This window comes from Nyctereutes procyonoides, unplaced genomic scaffold (genome assembly GCF_905146905.1).
Source record: "Nyctereutes procyonoides isolate TBG_1078 unplaced genomic scaffold, NYPRO_anot_genome, whole genome shotgun sequence".
NCBI classification, from domain to species: domain Eukaryota; kingdom Metazoa; phylum Chordata; class Mammalia; order Carnivora; family Canidae; genus Nyctereutes; species Nyctereutes procyonoides.
This window is the reverse complement of record NW_026575159.1, coordinates 39,394,304-39,411,251: the sequence shown is the minus strand read 5'-3', so window position 1 is coordinate 39,411,251 and position 16,948 is coordinate 39,394,304. Positions and strand designations below refer to the sequence as shown.

Here is a 16,948-nt window from a genome sequence, read left to right as displayed (position 1 = left end):
AATTATTAATGACTATTTTAACAATAATTTAAGAAGTCTCTTATCCCCATAATTTTATATAATTTCATAATTTTCATCAGGCAAACAAAACAATCTAAGTCAGCAGATCACATGGTCTTTCTCAAAACTTTCCCTGAAGTTTTCAATAACTCTGAAGAAACAGGCCTCATCTAATTTGGGGTACTGAAGTCCTTAGACTTGTGTTTTCCAATAGAGGAGCCAGTAGACACATGTGGCCATTAAGCACCTGAAATAAGGTTAGTGCAACTGAGAAACTGAATTTTAAATTTTATTTAATTTTACTTTATTAAATTTAAATTTTAAAACTATTATTCAACTCCATTAACTAGCACTTTTAATAATATTGGAAAAAACTTGGGTATTGTTACACTGAAAATTTTATTAAATCTAAATATAGATCAAGTATTGCCAATGAAAAAATATCAGAGCTAAACGAATGCAAAAGAACAAAAATAGCACAATGAATTTTATACCAATTATATTAATATTAAAATATTTTGATATACTGGATTAAATAAAATTTTTCATTATTAAAATTCATTCAACTGTCCTTTTACTTTTTAATTTATTTTTTTTAAGATTTTATTTATTTACTCATTAGAGACACAGAGAGAGAGGCAGAGACACAGGCAGAGGGAGAAGCAGGCTCCATTCAGGAAGCCCGATGCAGGACTCGATCCTGGGACTCCAGGATCATGCCCTGAGCCAAAGGCAGACGCTCAACCACTGAGCCATCCAGGTGTCCCATCCTTTTACTTTTTTAATATGGCTACTAAAAGTTCTGAATTACATATGTGGCTTACATTATATTTCTATTAGTACACTTTTAGGCAACATATATAAAATCAAAACTTTTTAAAAGTCAGCTTTTTTTAAGGTATAATTTGCATGCATAAAATATACTCTTTTAAGTGTATAGGTCTATAAATTTTGATAAATGTATGCAGTCATGTAACAACCAGCATAACTGGGACATAAAATATTTTCATCGCCCCAAAAAGTGATCCTTTGTAATCAACTCACAACTCCTACCTCCAAATCCTAAAAACTCTGTCTTCTGTCCTTAAAGCTTTGCCAATTCTAGAATGTTATATAAATGGAATATACTAGCATATCGACCTTTAAAGCTGATAAAATCAACTTTTAAATACTACAGTACTCTCACAACACCAAAGGATGATAATTATTCTGATATTTCCTTGTATTATGAACATTTTGCCAAGACCTATTTATCATTATTCTACTTCCAAAACTGAGTTTTCTACCTTGTCACTATTATAGTAATTTATTTATACCAATAGAATAAAACTGAGCAAATTATATTATAGTTATTTACATACAGGTCCCTCTTCCACTGGACTGTAAGCTAGAACCCTGCTGTCTAGATCAACTATGCTTTCCATAGGGTTACCTGCCTAATGAAACTGATGCGGCAAATAAGAAGGCTGAGAAGATACTTGTTACAAAAAAAAAATTGAGATTATATTATAAAAAACAGAAAACAAAAATAAAAAGAACGGAGTGATGAAGTTTATCCTCTAGATTAGATGCCTACTTTTAATTTTTTTTTTTTTATTTATGATAGTCACAGAGAGAGAGAGAGAGAGGCAGAGACATAGGCAGAGGGAGAAGCAGGCTCCATGCACCAGGAGCCCGACGTGGGATTCGATCCCGGGTCTCCAGGATCGCGCCCTGGGCCAAAGGCAGGCGCTAAATCGCTGCGCCACCCAGGGATCCCTAGATGCCTACTTTTACTGAGGTCTCAAAAAAGGATATTAGGCTCTAAAGGTTCTAAGAACTACAATGCCAGCTAACCAGGTGCAAATGCTAGTGGAGATTTAACTTACACCAGTATTTTTACCAGATTGCTATTGATATTGTCAGGGCTTCCTAACAAAGTCGGATAAATTTCGAGCAGTCTGCCTCGCACTATTTTTCTCATAAACTCTTACTTTTAGTATATGATTTTACAGAACATAAAAGTTTTTCAGGAACACATGCATTACATTTCAGCAAGAACACCAGTACCACGTGAACGTAAAGACTTAACAAATCATATAGCTCTATCTGAAAAGTCAGATATTTGTAATCATTAATTTTCATATAAATATATGAAATATAACAAATTTATGTTTTTAAATGAAATAGTATAACCAACTTTAAATCTTTCAAACACTTACTAAAGTCTCCAGTAAGAAAAACTCCTTCTGCTCCTGGAGCCCATTCTTTGCAGTATAAACCGCCATCAGCACATCTGTGGACACCAAATGATTCATAACCTCTGGAAAATTTATCAATACCACCTTCGTTCTCTCCAATGTTGTTCAAAGTCTCATTAAACCGCTTATACCTTTGAAAAAGTGCAAAAGAAGGAAGTTAGAAAATAAAATCGTCTTCCAGGAAAGCTACTGTAATTAATGCTTTATTTATTCTTATTCAGGAAAAGAAATGCTTTATTTACTCTTATTCAGAAAAAGAAAGAAAAAAGATATTAAAGAGGAATAATGTGAAAAATTTCACATATAGGTAGCAGTTACCTCATAGAATAAAACCATTCTTAAACTGAACTAATCTAACATTTTTTGGCAATTTCATGCACTTTGGTATAAGAGAGAAAATATGATTGTTCTATATGTTCCATGAAATTTTAAAAATCAGCATTATAGCAACTTCTATGTCAAAAAAGTATAATGAAGGAGCCTCCCTATGTGTCTCCCTATATGTCTCTCTCTTCTAACCCCTAAGAAAATAAAAAAAAAAAAAATAGTCAAAAGCCAGCAAGATAAATAAAATTACCCTACAACAGGGTTTGGCACACTTTTACTGTTAAAGGGTATATAGTTGGTCCATTTCACAAATACTCAACTATCTCTCTGAAGCATGAAAACAGCTGTAGACAACATGTAAATGAATGAGTATGACTGATGCCAATAACACATTATTTTTGAAACAGTTATTGGCCAAAATTGGTCTATAGGCTGTACTCTGCCAAGTTCTGCATATAGCAACTAAGCATGGGAAGAATATGCTACATCATGTCAAACTGTAAAAACTAGTGGCCATGAGAAGAAATTGAAGATTCCTTCCCAAGTAGGACCAAAAGTAGCACATAGTTGTTCCTGGCCCTCTCCCAGATCCACAGAGTCCATACAGCTACACTTAAAAAATGTTACTATTGTCACTAATACCAACAGATTAGAACAAGGAAGCAATGACATTTATGTACACAGTGATAATCATTATGGCACTATTTACAACACCAAACCATGGGAAATAACCTACCAGATCAGCAACTGGAAGACTAGCTGAATAAATTGTGGAACATTCAAACAATAAATTATATGAGTCATTAAGAATGAGATAGAGGGGCCCCTGAGTGCCTCAGTCAGTTAACCATCTGCCTTCAGCTCAGGTCATGATCCCAGGGCCCTGGGATGGAGCCCCACATTGGGCTCCCTGCTCAGCAGGGAGCCTGCTTCTCTCTCTCCCTGCTGATCCCCCTATTTGTGCTATCAGATAAATAAAATCGAAGAAGAAGAAGAAGAAGAAGAAGAAGAAGAAGAAGAAGAAGAAGAAGAAGAAGAAGAAGAAGAAGAAGAAGAAGAGAGGAGGAGGAGGAGGAGGAGGAGGAAGTGGGGGAGAAGGAAGAGGAGGAGGAAGAAGGAGGAGAAGGAGGAAGAAGTAGAGAGAAGTGGGCTGATATGCAAAGATGCCCAAAACAGATTACTTTTAGAGAAAGAAGTTATAAAATAGTATTCTGAAAAGCATATATTTGCATAAAGAAAATATAGATATAGTTATGATACAGATACAGATCCTTTTTCACAGGGCCTTTTTCTCAGTTCGAGGGGTGGGGTTCCAATGGCCTGAGGTAGACGGGGGCCTTAAGACTTCCTACCACCACCACAGTCACCACATTTGCTTCAATGACAGTAAGAAATGTACCACATAATCAGATCAATGGAGTGAGGTGGCCTATAGGAGTGGTAGGCGTGGGTGAAATATTTTGACCCCCTTTTGTATTTCTCTGTATTTTTATGTCTATTTCTTTTTGTTCATTTATTTTTTATATTTCACATATACATGAAATCATAAGGTTTTTGTCTCTCTCTGACTTATTTCATTAGTAGCTAATACCCTCAGGTCTATCCATGTTGTCACAAATGGCAAGATCTTATAATCTCTTTTCATGACTAATATTCCATTGTGGATGTATGTACACATCACTTTTTCCTTGTTCATTTACCTACTGATGGACAAATAGGTTGCTTCCATACTTCAGGTATTGTAAATAACACTGTAGTAAACATAGGGTGTATATATTTTTTTGAATTGGTCTTTCTGTTTTCTTTGTATAATATCCAGTGGTAGAATTAATGAATCATATGTTGTTTCTATTTTTAATTTTTTGAGGACCCTCCATACTATTTTCCACAGTGGCTGCACCAATTTACATTCTCACCAATAGTACACAAGGCTTCCTTTTTCTTCACATCACTATCAACACTTGTTATATGTCTTTTTGATACTAGCCATTCTGACAGGTGTAAGAAATCTCATGGTTTTGATTTGCACTTCCCTGATGATTAGTGATGTTGAGCATCTTTTCATGAGCATCTTTTCATAACCTGTTGGCTATCTGTATGTCTTCTTTAGAAAAATGTCTATTCATGTCCTCTGCACATTTTCAATCAGATTATTTGGGGGTCTTTGGTATTGAGTTGTCCTTTTGTATTGTATATCTACCCAATACGTACAAGTGCACTCACATCCACACATATGTGCACATCCATGGTTTTATAAGTATAAAAATTATATTTAATCCATGAACTAAAACAAATTAGATTTTTAACAAAATGGCGTAACCCCAGTTTCACTAACAGTCCTTACTCCCGGGGACACAAACTGAACCATCCACAGGAACCAGACAGATATCACATATATGAGAAGCTGCCCCACATAAGAAACACAAAAGTGCAAGCCTGATGAGAAAAGATGAGGTTGGCCTTAGAGTATGGAAAATAATATAGAAAGGAACTCTGGTAAGATGGTAAGTACAAACCCCATGGAAAACAAAAGCTTCCCTTAATACCTGAGCCCATCGTTACCAAGCGTAATTTGCCAGATCAAAGTATTCAAGAACCAAAAAAAAAAAAAAAAAATCTGAGATTTTTCTAAGAACCCTCCAAATTTGAACACTGGCAATGTTTCAAAAATCCTTAAAATACTGACCTGAACCAAAAACAAACAAACAAAAAACAAAACAAAAAAGGTCTATAGATATGAGATATTAATATGCAAACCCTCTCATATTCTTAGAGTTCTATGAGAAAATGCGTTTTTTGTTTTTTTGTTTTGTTTTTACTTGTTACAAATTTATCATTCAGCTATAATTCTTGAGTGTATGAAAACTCTAACCCATATTAAACAACATAGTAACAACATTCAAAAAAATGATAAACAGTAAGGACCAATCAACAAAATTAAGTTGGACTTAGGGTGAAAAGAATACAAACACATATATACATAATACAAGGAAGATTAGCGATGAAAAAAGAAAAAACTCTGGGAGATTAAACAAATGTGGCAATAATTTTATTGTTAATATGAGCCTAATATCTTAAAAACACACTTCAGATTTAAGGTTTAAGTTAAAAAAAGATCATTCATAAGAACTTTCATAAAATATGTACAAATGTCTCATTTACCAAAATTTCAACAGAAACAGGATTATAGTGTTATATTACTTTACCTAAATATCTTGACTTCCCTCAAGGTCAGCCCTATAGCTTCTGATACAGAAATACACATTCCACTTTGAAATCACTGTGGCTCAAAAAAGAAAATGCCTGAGGATACAGCAAGCTCATCATGCCTGTGCCCTCTCCTACTACAGTCATCTCTCTTAATATTTTGCTATGAATTTATAGGATATTTAAAAACTAGGTCAAATTCTTAGTAACCAAAGAACATAAAATGAAGTTAGTACAGCAACTAGCATTTTGTGCAGATATAAAACGCTATAAATATCATCAGATTTGATCTCTACATTGATGTTTTTAATCCTTTTTACAAAGGAAGAAACGGAGGTACAGATAAATATGTTAAGTTGTCCAAGGTCGAGAAGGTAAAAAGCAAGAGAGAGTGAAGCATCATTCATTACAAAAGGTATACTTGAAGTGAGTCAAGAGACCAAAATCTCAAATTAAATGTCACATTTTCTATTTAAAGAAAGTCCTTAAAGTTTCATTCATAAAGCTATTAATCTTTTAATTAAGAGAATCAGCTTAGTCTTTAGAAATAAAGTGTAGGCTGTATCCTAACACTGTTATATACTATATGTGATTTCGAACAATTATCTCCTTTTTCCTTAGTTTCTTCCCCTGTTAAACAGGGAAAACATTATAGGCTCTAACGAATTAATAAAATCACACTGGGAGCCATGCCCACAGTAGCCAGCAAGTGCTCAGTAATTGTTGGCTACAACTTTTCTCCACTCGGTGAGAAGCAATGCTGTAAAATGCTTTTTAATTTATAGCACTTATTTAGATTTTAATACACCTGTTAATTATCAGCAAACATTAAGGATTTTTCCCCTTAATTCCAAAAGTGTTTGAGAATCTTACCATCTTTTTTCCTGCTATGGAAATTATAAATAAAGGCATAGTAACACATAACACTTACTAAGTATTCTATATTGACTTTAATGTATGGATTATGGAAAGTTTGGGGAAAAAACTAAATAGATTGGGTTGACTGGGGAAAAATGGTTATTTTACAGAAGTAGCAAGAGATAAATTGAGGGGGAAAAAATGAAACAAACTGAAATCTTTGCTTTCCTGGAAGATAGTTCATCTTAGATCAGTACTGAATTTCTAATTTCAGGCAGAGTTGAGAACATAGGAGATAAGTCAAGGAAGATGGATCATACATTATCTAGAAATGTCTAGGATGTAGAATCCTTTCTTGAGTGTTTCTGAGTGGTCTTGAAACCTAAGGAACCCATGGGGGAAATTCCATTCCTGCTAGCTTAGTTTTCAAGATTTTATATTGTCATTTGCTTCCCCAGGGAGACTTGGGTTAGAGGCAAGAAAAAGCACAGAAGCAAAAGCTCAACAGGGATTTTTAATAGCTAAAAAAGGAGAAATATGGTTAAAAGAGGGGTGAATGGGATTTTTGAAAGAAAAAAATAGCTTTTTAAATCAGTCTTTAAAAAGACTTCAAGATTTCTCGTAGAAACTTTCCTCTCAGGTGAAAACTATCCAGAATATGCAAAATTATCGACATATTAAAACTGTCAAGTGAAGATTTAGGTATTTGAAACTTTAAAGTGAACAGTTTATGTCTCTTAATTAAGGATAAATATTCTACAACAAAAATGCAAAATATTTATTACAGAACACAAGTATTTATTGTGTACAAATAATTCAGTTACATAAAATAAAAATCCTTCCCTTTAGAAGCTCATTAGTGCAATGGAAGAGTGTTCAATTCACCACAGAAGACGACTGGGATAAGTAAATTAACTAGGGAGTAAGCAAGACACCAGAAGGAATTAGTGAGAGAAGAGGAGGTTGAAAAGGCTTTATACTGTATCTTGAAGGATAAGTAGTATATTTTGAAAGCTAAAGACAGAGAAGAACATTACATGTGTAAAAACTGGGAGGTTCTTGTTGACATGACAAGAAGCTGTGTGTAACCAGAGCAAGAGAACAGGTAGGAATCTAGAAGCCAATCAGGATGGAAAAGACAGTTTTCAACTAGACAATAAAACAAAAAACAAAACCCTTAAAGACTTTAAAAAGGAGACAATTGATATGATCAAAGACAGGTTTTAAAGGGAGTAATATGAAGGATGAATTTTGGTAGGCAGAGTCCATATTTAATGAAATGTTTATTAAAATAGACTCAATAGGGGAGTCATAGACTGGGTGGCTCAGTGGTTTAGCAGCTGCCTTTGGCCCAGGGCGCGATCCTGGAGTCCCGGGATCGAGTCCCGCGTCGGGCTCCCAGCATGGAGCCTGCTTCTCCCTCCTCCCGTCTCTCTCTCTCTCTCTATGTCTATCATAAATAAATAAATAAATAAATCTGTAAATCTATCTATCTATCTATCTTTTAAAAAAATAGACTCAATATTAAAAGCACAGGGAACTGTAGACTCTTCTGCTATACAAGATTGATTAATTAAAATAATTTTAAGATTGGTATCATACTACATGTGGTTTCTTATTTTTGAATGCTTTTCCTTCTTTTTAAATGTTTAAATGTCATAATCAACAAATATATGCATTTCCATGCTTCCATTTAAAAATCTCTATCACTCTCCTAATCTCTAATCAATTAAGTGTATACACAACTTCACCTATCAGGAAACACCAGAGATGCGACCATTTAAGTAAAGGAGATGAACAAGGAGTGGCAAAATCCACCCATTTATTCCATATGTATTACTGAACATCTACTATAGATACACTGCCATGCTAAGCACTGCAAACATAGAGATGAAAGACATTAAAACATCCATGGCTTCAAGACATTCTTCATAATGTGTAGAAGACAGTAAAACAAAAAGCAAAGCGGGAAAGCATTACGTAGGGCACTGGTAAAGGCTTTTAACCAGAAAACAGAAGTAGCTAAAATATAAATTCCACAAAGAAAGGAAAAACTATCTGTTTTGCATGCTGATGTAACCAAACATCTAAAGTATTAGCACATAGTAAGTACTCAATGAAAAATTTTTGGTGAGCACTTAACACATTCAGATTGTGGCTGAGTAACAGTGATACAATGGTTAGATTTAGGTTTAAAATTAGAATTATTATGCTGGGATTTGAATCCCAATCCTACCTCTTACCAGCTATAACTAAGACTAATAAATTTCCTAATCTAAGAATAATAACAGAACCCACTTCACATAAGGTTGCTTTGATAATCAAATGAGATACTACATCTAAAAATGCTTAGTATGATACCTTTGCATGAAATGAATAAACACCACCAATAAAAGTATTAAATATGACTGCTGCATTTGAGATCAACATAAAGAAGAGTCTCTTAAAATATAAGAGAGTTACAATGCACTGTAACTGGACTACACTCATGGACTCACTCTGTCCCACTGGCCATCCAGGCTTCGTGCACTCCTTTTATTGGATTGATGGAGATTGTGGCTTGCAAGCAACTGCCAGTGGAGGTCAGATTCTACAACATGGATGTGTGGAGGAATAAAGGCTTCACGGGACAAACTTTGACCAGTAAGATCTAGAAAATGGGAAGGAGTCCTCAGAGAAATCCTTTCCCCTTCTTCCTAAAGGTCCTGTGTGACCAAACAACCATCTTTGTAAAGAAATACATGATCTCGCATAAGAAGCTGATTCATCAATTTGATGCTGTATCAAGATCAATATACAGAATCATAAAAGTGAACAGCAACCCGGAGGATGTGATGACCCAATAAAGACAGCAACTACTGCCAGGAGCCAACCTCCTCAGCAGTTAGTACTTTTAAAGATGAATGCAAACCATTCTGTGCTTTAGAACTAATCAACATACACAGGTATGTGGTTTTTATTCAAGTAGTTTGTCTATTACAATTCTTACCAATACCTCTGTTTATGCAATTGGGACTTGATGTTAATTAAAATAATGATTTCACATATGGAATGAGCCTAAGACTAAATGGTATGGACCACCTACTATGTGCCAGGCATGATGACATACTAGAAAGAACAGACTTTAGAAATAAAAGATTAGGTTCGGGACACCTGGGTGGTTCAGAGGTTGAGTGTCTGGCTTCCACTCAGGGCATGATCCTGGGGCCCTGGGATCAAGTTCCACATCAGGCTCCCCAGAGGGAGCCTGTTTCTCTCTCTGCCTATGTCTCTGCTTCTCTGTGTCTCTCATGAATAAATAAAATCTTTAAAAAGAAATTAAAAAAATAAAAAATAGGGTTCAGTTGATAGGTCCATTAGCAAATTGCCCTTAGCTTTTTTTACTTAATGATCTCAGAGGTTCAGCTTGCCCAGTAATAAAGCAGAAAGAGAATAAAGAGAGAAGAGCTTGCCCAGTAATAAAGCAGAAAGAGAATAAAGCACCCACTGATGGCAGGGTGGTGCTTACTGTTAACCTTTGAACAACATAGGTTTGAACTGTGTGGGTCCACTTATACTGCTATTTATATAATTATATATATATATATATATATATATTGCTATTTATATATATATATATATATATATAATCAGTACAATGCTATAAATGTATTTTCTCATCTCTACGATTTTCTTAATATTTATTTCACTGGCTTACCTTATTGTAAGAATACAATACATAATATATACAATACAGGATACGTGTTAATAGATTGTTTATACTATTGGTAAGGCTTTCAGTCAATAGTAGTAAGCTATGGGAGTCAAAAGTTAGATGCTGATTTTTGACTGTGCAGGGATTTAGTTCCCCTAACCTCATCATTATTCAAGGGTTAACTGGATTAATTATTTATAAATTTATTAAAAATAAATTACTTATGGCATATTTCTTTAAAAAAATAAAGGGATTTCTAATTAGAGAATCAATGAAACATTCAAAAAAATCAAATAGTTCTATCATGCTAATTATAGTGCAATACTAAAATCTAAATATTAATTCAATTATAAGCAAGCATTAAGTGTATTAATTTTAACCTTTTCAAAAAAACCTTATTCATTTTGTATCGTATCTACAACACAATCAAATGCACTGAGCCAATCCGATAAATATATCATCAGATCACATTTAAGAACAAATAGTTGATCTCTTATTTATGATGTTATAGAATAAAAGCTGTTTAAATCTAAAGCTATTTAAATTAAATAATTTTATTCTTACTTGACCTAAAGCTAAGTGTAATTTGACTACTTTGAGTTTCAAATTAATAAAATAGATGTAGAAATCATGATTATATAGAAATCATTAACCCCTTCTTTTTTGGGGAGAGAGGGAATGAGGTCATTTCAAAATGTTAAAAATTAACTCTTAAAAGTTAGTTGCTACTATTTAAATACGGTCCTGAAAGTAAATAGTGGTTGTTATTTGTTAAATCTTCTTTCCTAATTCTGGCTCTCAATCATAGAGGTGAAGGGGTCGAGGGGAAGTTATTGCTGAGATCCTGCCAGTTCTAAATCCTACAAAACCAAAAACATGAAATATTCTTAATCAATGAAAAACTAGAAATACTCTGCTCAGTGGTGTTACTGAGCCATATGCAATACCCTATTTATTTTAATAATAAAATACTTATTTCTAGAATCCTACATTTAAGATAATGAAATGATATTTAATCACACAATTTAAAAAGCCTACAATATAGCCATTAATGTAAACATATTTTCACTTCTTAACAGATTAATTAATTAGAATAAATTAACAAAATGTAGCTAGAAATTAATTTTAATCATTGTGCCTTGTCTCTTGGTTGCAAACAAATTAATAATATATTGCCCTTGCATTTTACCAAGGTATGATTAATGGTCAATATTAAAATTTCTGGGGTCTTCTGGCAATGTGAAAACCTGACTGCCTAACTAGGAAAAAAATATCATGTGAATGTAATAAATCAGAATTACTGAAGGTAAGCCCTGTGAGACGGCCCATCTGGTCAGGCCTGGAAGTGTCAAGTATTGTCCCAAGCACTTTGAGCAGCCAGCCTCTTTATCAGCCACTCTCTTTCCAGTCACGCTCCTGTTCACGTCTTTGCTACATGCTCTGCTGATTACCTTGGAAAAGGGCAATGCTGTAACTGTTCAACTGACCTTTCAGTTTATTTTCTCTCGTGTAATATGAAACATGAGCTAACACAGTCTTAGTCTACTGATTTCTAGGAAGAAATCTAACTTAATGTTTCAACAGCTCCTGGCTCAAATAACATTCTGTTCTGTGGTCAGCTTTCTCTTTTTGGAAGAATGATATGGCAAAGACCACAGGTTTGGGTTAGATGATGATGGAGACCACAACCTACACAAAAAGCTATGTTACTGAGAACATATGGGCAACTAATCTGCTGGGAAGCAATTCCAATCTTCCCAATCACCACCAGAATCTTCTTCCTAACATGACTCACCGTATCAACAGATTAAAATCAATGATGGTTAAGTCTTTTCATCTCTTAATATGAATGTCATTGTTACTCAAACACTGTCAAAAGTTCTTTACTCACCAAAACAGAGAGGGAGGTTAAGAAGTCAAAAGACACAGGTTCTAGACGGAATCTACAGCATTTGACATATGAACTTCAGTTAAGATAACCACCCAAAGCTTCAACTTCCTCTGGTAAAACTGAGGAAGCTGAATTGAAAAGTTCCATCCAGGGCTAAGAAACTGGAATTCATACTCTAATCTTCTCTGATTCAAAGTTGGGTCCTAATTCCAACCAAGAAAGTAAAAAACACATTTCAATACAAAGGCTATTTTAGGCATCTCCCACATATGCCAAAAAGGGTATATTTTACCATTGTGCAAGTGATATAAATATATATATATCTATTTTTAGAGATTTTATTTATTTATTCATGAGAGACAGAGAGAACAGCAGAGACATAGGCAGAGGAAGAAACAGGCTCCTTGGAGCCCCATGTGGGACTGGATCCCTAAACCCAGGATCACACCCTGAGCTGAAGGCAGACGCTCAACCACTGAGCCACCCAGGTGTCCCTATATTTTTTTCTTAAAATATTTTAAGCAGCATATAAGCCATCTATGAAATGTAAAACACACAGCAAATAAAACAAGAAAAAGTCTGTCAACAGAAAAAAATTATAATTATAAATATCACAAATCATAAATGATAATCCGTAACCTCATGAAGTATTTACTATGTTCTAGGTTCTGTTAAGTAGTAACTTACTTACACTCTCACAATAACCCAGTATGAGGGAAACTACTGTCAGTCTCATGGTACAGATGAAGAAACAAGAGGTTAAATAATTTTGCCAAGGTTACACAGCTATAAAGCGCGTGAAGATGAAATGTAAATCCAAGATTTTGTTTCCAGAGTATCTGACCTTAACCATTAGCCATAATACTACCCAATACATTTTGCAGTTTACAGTTTCCCAGTTGATTAGGACTTTGTACTAAATTTGAATTATTTAATATTTGCTAAATAATTTTAATACGCTAAACTTCTGAAGGAAAAAAATCCTTTTGTTCTAAGTGTGGTATAAATGGTCAAAAAATAAAATCATCAGAAAACTCACTTAAAAAAAAATAAAACTCATCATCTTTACACTGAATAAATCCAGAAAGCATTTTGTAAATTTATTTTTTAAAGCCTAAAAAGAGCAGAAATTACAGTGGTCCTGGATTCTAAATGCCTGGAAATTTTTATCTGGGGAGTGGATGTATCTGTCACAATGAATCTGAATTCATTTACTAAAGTAAAATATGCAAACAGATACTATTTATACCTCTGATATATATGTTTCAAACTGGATGGTAATTATATCAATTGTACGATAAAAACTAACACTTTTTTTTTAAGCTAAAAAATTGCTAAAGATCAGATACTAGCACTTGAAAACAAATTAACAAAAAAAAAAAAAAATTAACAAATCCAATCACAGTCTTGAATTTAGTAAATATAGCCAGATAGCCATGAACTTTATCCTTGTGAATGTTTTTAATATTTGAAACAGGATAAATGAATCAATTTTCATTTTGACAATGGCATAGAACACACTATACTAATATATATCAAAGAATCCAAGAAGATATATATATATAGCCTATATAGGCTATATATATATAGCCTATATATAGCCTATATATATATATATATATATATATCTCCAACAAAAAAATCCATATCTTTTGCACTAAATAGCCATGAAATATCAAAGGTCTATCAAATACCCTGACAGTTCTTTGCCTTTACTGAGGGAGACAAAGGTTTCAAAATTCTGTCAGCTACAAAACCAAAAGATCAAAGAGCTTTCACAGTGACTTCCAACATATTGGCAAGATCTCTTTTAAGTTAAAAAAAAAAAAAAATCCAAGTTTCTTTCTATCCATCGATATATCCATACTATAAATATATTGTGTGCATTATATGCTTATATATACACATATATATTATGCATTTATATAAAATCATATATAAAAAATACACACACATGAAAATTTCTTTTTTTTTACATTCAATGACCTAAAACAGACTGAACAGGATAGATCTGCAACCATTGTATAGTTTGTGTAGGGTGGTCTGCTATATTGTTTATGTGTCCCAGTTAACTATTTCTTCCAAATTACATATTTTATTCTTTTAAATATTTCCAAACTGAGATTGAGATTAAAGTACTTCGCTATTATTGAGCTATATTACTCTGTAAGTTTATAATGAAGTATGGATGTAAAAGAACATTTATAAATTTGACTTACCATATTACCAAGAGACCCTGCACCAAATTAAACTACTCTAACCAAGACCATAATGCTATAAGCAGATCTGCAAGAAAACCCAACGTTATATTCCATTTAAGTGCAAGCAAATCTGTTTATGCCACCCTGAAGCTTAATTTGGTAGCTTATTCAACATCAGTAAAATGGAAGCTTCAAATTCATCTAGGACTCTTATTGCTTATGGGCCACTGTTTCCTAATTTGATGCTCCCAAAATGCTGTGGCCAGATCACACAGTGTTACTCATAATTAATATGGCCTACTCATAATCAAAACCACTGGAATTGTGAACTCATAGATTTCTCATTGCTCATGGGCCAACCATTTCCAAGGCAGAGTTCACAAAGAGCTCTGGCCAAACTGTCCCAATGGTATAATTATACAGTTTTACAAATTTCCCTGCTGACGTTTTTCTCCACCAGATTATGGGTACCATAAAGCCAACGATCATCTTTTGTTTAATTTTACATCCTCAACATCTAGTACAGCATCCATTAAGATATACTGACTGAATAAATGGTTCCCTCAGTAAATTTCACCATGAGGCATTTACAATCACAGACAATTGTCTTAGTAGCCTGGGGAGATTTCAACAATAACTGTTAATTATTCCTGAGCACTTACCATGTACCTAGCATTGTGCCAAGTTCTCTACAAACAATATTTCATTTAATTCTCTCAATTCTATGTGCTGGAAACTCTATATTACACAAAAATGAGGAAGAACTCAAGCATCAGAGACTAAGCAACTTGATCAAGATCACTCAGCAAGTTATTGTCAGAACCAATTTTTTTTAATTTAATTCCAGTGTAGTTAACATACAGTGTTATAGTAGTTTCAGGCATATAATACAGTGATTCGACACTCTTAATACATTACTAAGTGCTCACCATAAGTGTACTCTTTATTCCCCATCACTGATTTCACTCACACCCCATCCAGCTCCCCTCTGCTAACCATCAGTTTGTTCTCTCTAGTTAAGAGTCTGTTTTTTGGTTTGTTTTTCTCTCTTTTTCTTCCTTTTCTCATTTGTTTTATTCCTTAAGTTCCAAAAATAAATGAAATTTTACAGTATTTGTATCAGAAACAGGATTTTAAAAGATTTCTTTAATTCTATGTTATCTTAAAAATAGTCATCATTGTAATACAGTAGCCCCCCTTATATACTGTTCTGTTGCTCACTGGTTTCAGTAAACTATTGTCAACCATGGTCCAGAATCAGATGATGCTCTTTCTGACTTCAGAAAGTGAATAGTAGCCTAATGTTATGTTACAATGCCTGTCATTCACCTCACTTCATTTCATCATGTAGGCATTTTATAATAATAAGAAGAGTGAGAACAGTACAATAAAATATTTTAAGAGACCACATTCACATAACTTTTATTAAGGTATATTGTTATAATTGTTCTATTTTATCGTTAGCTATTGTTGTTAATCTCTCACTGTGCCTAATTTATAAATGAAGCTTTATCATTGGTATGTATATATAGGAAAAATATGTAAATATATATTTAAATATATATAAATCTATATATATAGTTTGGTACTATCTGTAGCTTTAGGCATCCACTGGGGTTCTTAGAACATATCCCCAGCAGAAAAGGGTGGACAACTGTAATGATGTATAACAGTGGTTAATTTTTTGGCTGGACATTCAATTCAATTTCAAATTCTTTTTAAGAATTCCCAAGGTTCATGTGGAATAATTTGGCCATTGGGATTAATATTCATACATAATATCTTCAAAATTTTTAGCACCCCCATGCAAATCACAGGTATGATTTTATTGAATATGTATGCTATGTCACATATAAAATATACATTTTTTTAAAGATTTTATTTATTTATTCATGACAGACACAGAGAGAGAGAGGCTGAGACACAGGCAGAGGGAGAAGCAGGCCCCATGCAGGGATCCCAATGTGGGACTCGATCCCGGGAATCAGGATCACGCCCTGGGCTGAAGGCGGTGCTAAACCACTGGGCCACCGGGGCTGCCCTAAAATATACATTTTAAATCTGTATTTACTGACATAAAAAGATGTTTGTAGCACACTGTTATGTGAAAAATAATAAAGGTTAATAGGTCTTTTGTTATTTAATTATAAATGCATAGAAAAGTATCTCAAGATTAATATACATCAAAATGTTAACTATCTCAAGATAATGAAGTTATGAATAACTTTACTGTATTTTTGTCTTTATTTTTCTATTTGTTCCTGTCATAAAAATGCAAACACAACAGAACATGAAGTAAATTATGAAAGGACCTACAATTATGATTTTAAAGTGTGATGTCTAAAAAACAATTTAAAAGTTCTAAGGTAGAGTATATTTCATCTAATTGTCTAATTTAAAAAAAAAAGTTTGAAAGGCAACTTGTTGAAAAGCAAATGAGGAAGATACTGGGAAGACAACCAAATAATGAAAACTTGCCATCTCTTTAGCTCTTCTACTATTCAAATCATTGTAATAGAAGCCATAACTC

At 33.5% G+C, this 16,948-nt stretch overlaps 1 protein-coding gene across 1 annotated transcript in view; it reads right to left on the bottom strand.

Annotated features, from left to right (window-relative positions):
* GBE1 (1,4-alpha-glucan branching enzyme 1) overlaps positions 1-16,948 on the bottom strand; it is a 262,520-nt gene that overhangs the window by 211,471 nt on the left and 34,101 nt on the right. Inside the window, exon 3 of the mRNA XM_055314062.1 lies at positions 2,202-2,371. Coding sequence (XP_055170037.1) covers positions 2,202-2,371 — 170 coding nt within the window. The remainder of the gene's footprint in view (positions 1-2,201; positions 2,372-16,948) is intronic.